The sequence below is a fragment of the Pteropus vampyrus genome, unplaced genomic scaffold, assembly GCF_000151845.1.
Source record: "Pteropus vampyrus isolate Shadow unplaced genomic scaffold, Pvam_2.0 Scaffold42, whole genome shotgun sequence".
In the NCBI taxonomy this organism is placed as follows: Eukaryota; Metazoa; Chordata; class Mammalia; order Chiroptera; family Pteropodidae; genus Pteropus; species Pteropus vampyrus.
The window spans coordinates 8,048,871-8,056,132 of NW_011888823.1; the positions used below are offsets into that span (position 1 = coordinate 8,048,871).

Below are 7,262 nucleotides of genomic sequence, written 5' to 3' on the forward strand. Positions count from 1 at the left end.
CATGGAACGCCAACAGTGAACTCTAATGTAAAAATGGACTTTGGGTGATAATGATGTAACAACATAGTTTTGTTTCAAGTAACAAATGTGCCATCTTCATGTGGGATGTGTATAGTTCAGGTGTTTGTGTATGGGAAGTATATGGGAACTTCACTTTCCTCTAAATTTTACTGTGAATCTAAAATTGTGCTAAAAAGTAAAGTCTTTTTTTTTTTTTTAATATGCTAGGCATCTAATGAGTCTGAGAAGAGCGATTTCTATTTCTAACAAAAAATCTTGCATTAGTGAATGGAAAACTTTTTTAAGGATAAATGTTCTGCAGAAGCACAGATAAATTTAATTAAAGCTGCAAGACAACTTATGCTGAAGATGAAGCTCCACAAATGTATCTAAAAACCAATGGCGATACTGAACTCTTAATAAAAACGTAGTGTTAAGTTTTAAGGATCTAAATTGTTATTTTTTTTTTTTTTAGGAAAAATGCATAGAAAATATTATTCGAAGGCTTATATTCGGCTAAGACTTAACGTGTGTGTGTGTGTAAAATTTTTCACCTAGAGTTCATTTCTGCACAAATGCTAAGAGAATGGTGTGGTGGTCTGGGTTCTTGCCCCTCACCAAGAAATGGGGTGGAGGCTCTGGCAAAGAAGAATGTGAGGCTGTTCACTGGTGGAGTAAGAAGCCTAAGGAGCTCTCACAATAGCAGGGTTGCTGAAGACTAGGCCTAATGACCTAATGACTAATGACCACTCTGGGAATGAGCCTAGGTCTAAGTCTGACTACTGAGGCCTTGCCTCAGGGTGTGCTTGGGTCTGTCTGTCTGTGCGCCTTCGCCGGCGTCTGCGTGGCCTGCTGGGGCACCGGGGAGAGTAGGGAGGAGGCCCTCTGCTCTGCTGCTGGGTAGAAGCTCTGCGGATGGGGCCCAGACGCAGTTGGGGGGCAATCCTCAAGTTTGCTTCTCCAGCATATCCCACCTGGAGTGTCGAAAGGTCACTGGAGAGCTGCCAGCGTTGTAAAGACGAGTAAGATGGGGTACAGGTGCCATGTCCGTATGTCGAGAACAAAGGCTGAGCTTGGGGAAAGGACGTAGAAGATCGCTGTGGGGCACGGAGGCACGAGGACGTGGGCAGGAGCCAGGTTACAGCTTGTTCGCCTGAGTCACCTCTGCGGTCCTGGGACTGCCTCCCGCTCTCCTGGCTCGTACTTCCGCTGGTAGGGCCATTCCTTATCCACCTGCCCACTGGGTTGCGGCAAGGGAGGTCCACGCCCCAGGCATCCGCCACGTGCGCCAGCAGCAGCTGGGAGAGATGGCGGTGCGCGCGCTCGTCCCAGTGCACGCCGTCTCGCTGCCGGTGCTGCCCGGCATGTCGGAAGTGGAAATGTAGGTCCAGCACATCGAAGCCGTGTCTGCTGGCCTCAGCTGAGCTGTAGAAGTTGGCCTCCATCACGTCTTCCCGCAGGTGGGCGCCCTGGAGCTGGTGTTGGGTCGGGAGGAAGCCGCCCGAGACGACCTCGGCCACCGGCATGGCCGTGTTCCACACCAGGAGGCAGGACATGGACAGCACCTGGTCTAGGAGCCCGAACAGGCTCTCCAGATTCTCGCGGTAGCCCCTCCGGAAGTTCTGCCCGTACCTCGAGAGGTCCCACAGGCAGGAGTTCATGATGACCACGTCCGGGGCGTGCTCGCCGTGCCGCAGCTCTTCCAGGACTTCCACGACGTACTGAGAGTACACGCGCGTGAGGAAGTAGAAGCGCACCAGGTGGTGGCCCGAGCAGAACTGGCGGACCTCGCGGTAGTGGGTGCCATTGTGCATGCGGCCCCGCCTGCCGCCCTCCAGCAGCACGTCCTGCTCGAAACTCAGCTCACCCTTGGTCTTCAGCTGACTGGAAGAGAGCAGACAGTCCTTCTGCAGCAGGAGCACCAGGTCCTTGTACACGACCCTCTGGACTGAGTCTCCCATGACGACCACGAACTTGTTGTGCAGCAGCTGCCGGACTTCGCAGGCCCGCAGGTGGGCCATGGTGACTGAAGACCGGGACGGCCTAGCTCTTGCCTTTCCTCAGGGCAGGTCGGAAGAGAGCTCAGAGGTAGGGCAGAACCGCACTGCAAAGAGGGCAGCGAGCGGGCGGGCGGCGGTGGGGTTGGGTGGAGTTCTGCCGGGCGCGGGGCCTTCGCGGCGAGTGGAAGGGAAGGGGAGCGGCGGGCAGGGTACCGAGCTCTCCTCTGCCAAGTTGACTCTGCCCCAGGACGTGCGTGACCTCTGAACCGCGGAGGCCCTTGTGTGGGACTAAGCTCCACCTGGCGGAGGGGAGGTGCAGAACCCCAGCGGGAACCTGCCCCACTGGGCTATGGAGTGATCCTTCTCATTCACTGCATTTGTTCATGTGCGTGTTTCAAGTTCCTCAGATTTGGAATGCTGTTAGTTTGTACTTTGGGGCACATCCAGTCCACTGCCCGCTCTTTGTTTTACCAGTTATCTCGCTAATGGGCCCACTGTCGCATCTGGGATGGCTCTCTTTGTTATGTCTCTTGATTTCCGTTTGTGTCCCCGCCTCTGCTTGAGAATTTCTTCATTGCTGTCTTGCTTCTTCTGAGCTACCTCCTGCACACTCCTGTACTTGAGGATTTTGAGGAATGACTCCACTGTGAGAGGGGTGCCATTTCCAGGGGGCGAACCCCACTGAGGACTGATCTAGAGCCAGGATTTCCAAGCTGTGATTGGTAGAGTAGTCGGACCCTGTACAAATACTAGATGGTTCAACTTATTTTTTTTTCCTTTTAATTAAACGTTATTATCATCTATCTCATTGTGGATTTTCATCCACTTATAAGACACAGTACAGAGATTCCCGTGTGCCTACTTTACCCAATGGATAATATCTTGGAAAACTATAATATAGTGCCACAACCAGGATGTGAACCTCGATATATTCAATATACATGCCTTTCCTCACTGGCAAGGATCTCTCCCGTTTCTCTTTCCTCAGGGCAGCACCTCCCTCTTGCCCCATTCCCCTAATGCCTGGCAGCTGCCAAACTGCTCCCCTTTTTTAGAGTTCTGCCATTTTGGGAATTCTGTATAAATGAAAATTGCACGGTATATAACCTTGGGGGAATTGAATTTTCTCCCTCGGCATCATTCTCTCGAGATTCACACAGGTCTGTGGGGATTTATCTAACATGCCCACTTTATAAGCTCTAACTGCCTGTTTCCTGCATTATGAAGTGAATTTTCCAGTGGCACAAATGTGTCAATACTCTGTTGCCTTTTCTATTTGCTGAGTACTATTCTATGGTGTGGATGTACCACAATCACTTTAGCCATTTTCTCTTTAAAAGGTTGTTGGAGTTGTCTCCAGTTTTTGGCTATTACAGATCATGCTGCTGTGAACATTCTAGTACAGGTTTTTGTACTACAAACTAGAACTTAGGTTTTCATTTCTCTGGGATAAGCCTAGAACTGCGATTGCTGGGTTGTATAATGTTTGCAAAATTAGTGCTTTCAGAAATGCCCAGACTTTTCCAGAGTGGTTTTGTCATTTTACCTTCCCACCAGCAATGTATGAATGGCTGAATTCCTTCTCTAGGCTATATATATAAATATCCTGCATATGACCTTTCTGGTTGTATGAACCCTGGTCTCCTTCCTTGGATGTGGATATAAGCTTCAAGCTGTATCATGCAGTCCTCCTTCATCTTTAGGCATGGATTTGAGCATCTAGCCTGTGTAGCCTTAGCCTCGTCATCTTTGCTTAGGGATGTGGGCTTCTTGCTGAATAAATCCTGATCTCCCTCTCTCTATCCTTGGTCCAAGATGGAAACTTCCTGGACCTATTTTTAATTTTTTTTTTTAACATGCTAGTAAACGATTCCCTTTTAAAATGCCCCTGATAGTTATATTTATCAGTCATGAAGACCTTTGTGTGAAATAGCTTATTTTGGAGTCACTGTAATTATTTTTAGTTATGACATAAATATAAATTCATAAAGTTATAAAAGTCACAAAGTAGCATTTTAAGTATTATCAAGAATTGTGCTTGTTTCTATATCAAGGGAAAATTCATACTTTTTTCACCTTTACGTACTTTCTTTATATTATATAAATTTTAAAAAACTAATTATAAATCAACTGGTTTGTACTTTCTTTACATGTTTTACAAATTTATTATTGGGGTCTTCAAAGTCTCTTACCTTCACTACAAAAGTGTGGTTTATATTAGTTTAACAATTTACTGTAGGACCCCTAAAATCAATGGTTAGTCCTTAATGGTGAGAAAGCAAATAGAAATTATTCAACAGTGCATGTAAGAATCACCTGAAATTGTATGTTATTTTATGAAAACAAAGTGGTTTGTTTGTATATTGCATTTTATAGGTAATAACTAAATAATAGAATTAAAGTCAATTTAGAATAACTTACATATAATCACCTGTTACTCTTCAGTTACTTCATGGACATGCTACCCTTTTTCTGAGTGAGAATTCTCTGCTTACAGCATAAAATGCAGAAAGAAAATGTTTTAAACCAAGTTATGGTGATATCTTAAGAGGCCTTTATACAGTATTTTAAAACTAAACATGTGAGTAGCTAAAGAAGTATTATATTTATTAGAATATCACTGTAGTTTTTATATGCCCAAATACTAATTACAGGAAATAAATTTTTAATCTAATAAAATTAAAGGAAATGGACTAATTTCAATTTTTTCTTAAAGAGCTTTTTCTTTCTTTCTTTTTTTTTTTTTTTTTTTGGCAGAGCTTGGCTCTGTCTTCAGAGCACAAGTGAAATAAGTATTGTTAGTTACCAGTTAAGTTTTTAAGAATACTTTCATCTACTTGTTTATTCACATTGATTTTTTTTTTTAAAAATCTGTTATTTGACAGATTTGCATTTTCTTTTGTGTTGTATAAATACAACCTTGAAAGACATTTCTTTGTATTTTATTCCCTGCTATAAGTATAGAAACATTTTAATTTAGGACCAGTGAATGTTAATGCAAATAGGGAAAGATGTGAATGCTTACTTTAATTCATTTTCCAATGTGACCAGTTTTTCAACTGTTTTTTTTCCTAAAGCCTAAAGTTCTTTATCAATAATATAAAAACCTGAAATGTGTTCAATTTAAATATGATACTAGCATGAGCTTTTCAATATTTTTCATTTTAGTGCTCTTTAAAATTACAAATATTATAGATGATTTTAAAAACTTAGAGAATTATAAATAAATATTAAGTCTTTACTCTTATACAGTCTCAAAAATTGAGTGTGTATCCATTTAGACCTCTTTTATACCTTTACAAACAATATGCTTAAGTATGTATACATTTTGTTATATAAAATTTGTCATTCTCCACATTATTCTATAACTTGCTTTTTCATATAACATTATATAACAAAGATCTACCTTGCATCAAGTTCCTTAAAAAATGGAGCTTAAAGAGAAAGCTGATTTGCTAATTTATTAGCAAGCATAATCCCAGAGAAATTGGAGAGAGTCAGAGAAGAAAGGAGAACAAATATGATGGAATGCATTACTGGGCTGGGTCTGTGAGTGTCACTTGCAACTGACAGTGTAATCTCATAAGCTCTTCTTTCCAAAGACTGTATAAACTACTTCATCTCAGGACAGTTGAAGGAAGAAAAATGTATCTACCATCTCGTTATCTCTCATATGTCAAAAATGTATTCACTGCATAGGGCATTCAGTTCCCCTATAATTCCAGATTGCCACTATGTGAGTGTTAAATGGATCCCCTTGCCACCGATAATTCAACAACAGAAAAGGCCTGAGGCAAAAGGTGCGAGTTTTAATAAGGCCTGAGAAAAGTCAAATGCCACCATAACAGCTGGGACACAGCTTCTATGAAAAGGATCAGCCATGGTGGTACATAATGATGTCTGAAACATGTTTCCTGTGTCTTACAGATATAGCTAGCTCATTCTTTTAAATGGCTGAATAGTATTCCATTGGATGGATGTACTACAATTTATTTAAATAATATCCTAAGAATAATAGTTTTAATGATAATAAGGAGAAAAAGAAATAAGGCGGGGGGTGGGGGTGGGGGTGAAAAGGGCATAACATTGAATCTAAATCTTGGGTTAGACCATGCCAATTAATTCTCTCCATCCAGAATTCCAACCTTTACTTTCTGCTTCCATCTTACTTTCTCAAGATCCTTCTGCTACTTTCTGCTGCTGCTTTTCCAGTGTGATTCTATAATTTGATATTTTTGCACAATCTAGTCCTGCTTTTTGTAACTATTAATTCTGAGCATGGAGAACCTTTGAGAATCAGGGTATTTATACCTATAGGATTTGGATTTTTAACTTTTGATTTGGGTACTTAGAACAGAGAAGGACCAGATTGATTTTCAACAGAAAAAGGCCTAGAAAAAGAAGTTATAGGCATTCCTGTTTGGACTAAAGTGGGAGAGTTTTGGAAGCGTTGTAGGGAAGAATCCAGAAAGGTAGTAGGTGTCAGCGATACCAGCCATGAAATCACTGGGGAGTAAAGGGAAAATATGTCATTTTTATACAGCGTCTTTTAAGAGACTTCTACAAAGATCTGAATTACTTTTCAGTGCTTTCTTGCATACAGCACCATGCTCAGGCCAGCCATGGGAAGAGCCAGCGATGTTTGGGGTTTATATGTACAACCTCCCTTAAAAATTAGCTCAGTAACCACATTGGTTTCTGTAGAATACCTGGGCCTTTTCTTCCTCTGTGGCTTCATTTGCAATTGCATAGTTAAAATTACATTTATGTGAACTCCTGGAATCATCTCTGTCTCTTGGAATCGACTCAGTATTTCCTGGCATAAAAATCAAGCCTACCTTTTTTTCTTTTTCCCCCTAAGTAAATATTTAATTATTTTTCAAGTTGATGTTTTAAAAATTTGATTTACTCCCTCTACTGTTTCACTGAAAGTCCACATTTAGTTATTTGTTTTAAACAGTGGACATGCTCATGTCATAAAAGAATGACTGACTCTATTCACTATCAAATGAAAGAATACATCTTGCAGTGGCTAAGCAGATGACCTGTTATTTATAGTTGTTAGCCTGTTCTATGGAGTGATAGAAAATACACAACCTTTGTTCGACATTCAAATTATTTGTGCATGAAGATCAAATGCTGTTTTAACTGTTGTTTACTTTTAGTAAGCACTGTTTCTTGCCTCATAGAAAAGTATCATCTAATAAGAGCATTGTCACTACATAACGATTCAATACTGATACTGTAGGGTAAATTGAAAAC

General features: G+C 41.5%; 1 protein-coding gene across 1 annotated transcript; it reads right to left on the reverse strand.

The window, feature by feature from the left end:
- Positions 1–779: 779 nt before the first annotated feature.
- Positions 780–2,039, reverse strand: LOC105291125 (PC-esterase domain-containing protein 1B-like). The gene has a single exon (XM_011358695.2). The coding sequence runs from the start codon at positions 2,019–2,021 to the stop codon at positions 780–782; it is 1,242 nt and encodes a 413-aa protein (XP_011356997.1). The 5' UTR covers positions 2,022–2,039.
- Positions 2,040–7,262: the final 5,223 nt, after the last annotated feature.

Bases quoted from the DNA above. Each gene is read 5' to 3' on its own strand.
- LOC105291125 (XM_011358695.2), bottom strand. From the start codon at position 2,021: ATGGCCCACCTGCGGGCCTGCGAAGTCCGGCAGCTGCTGCACAACAAG.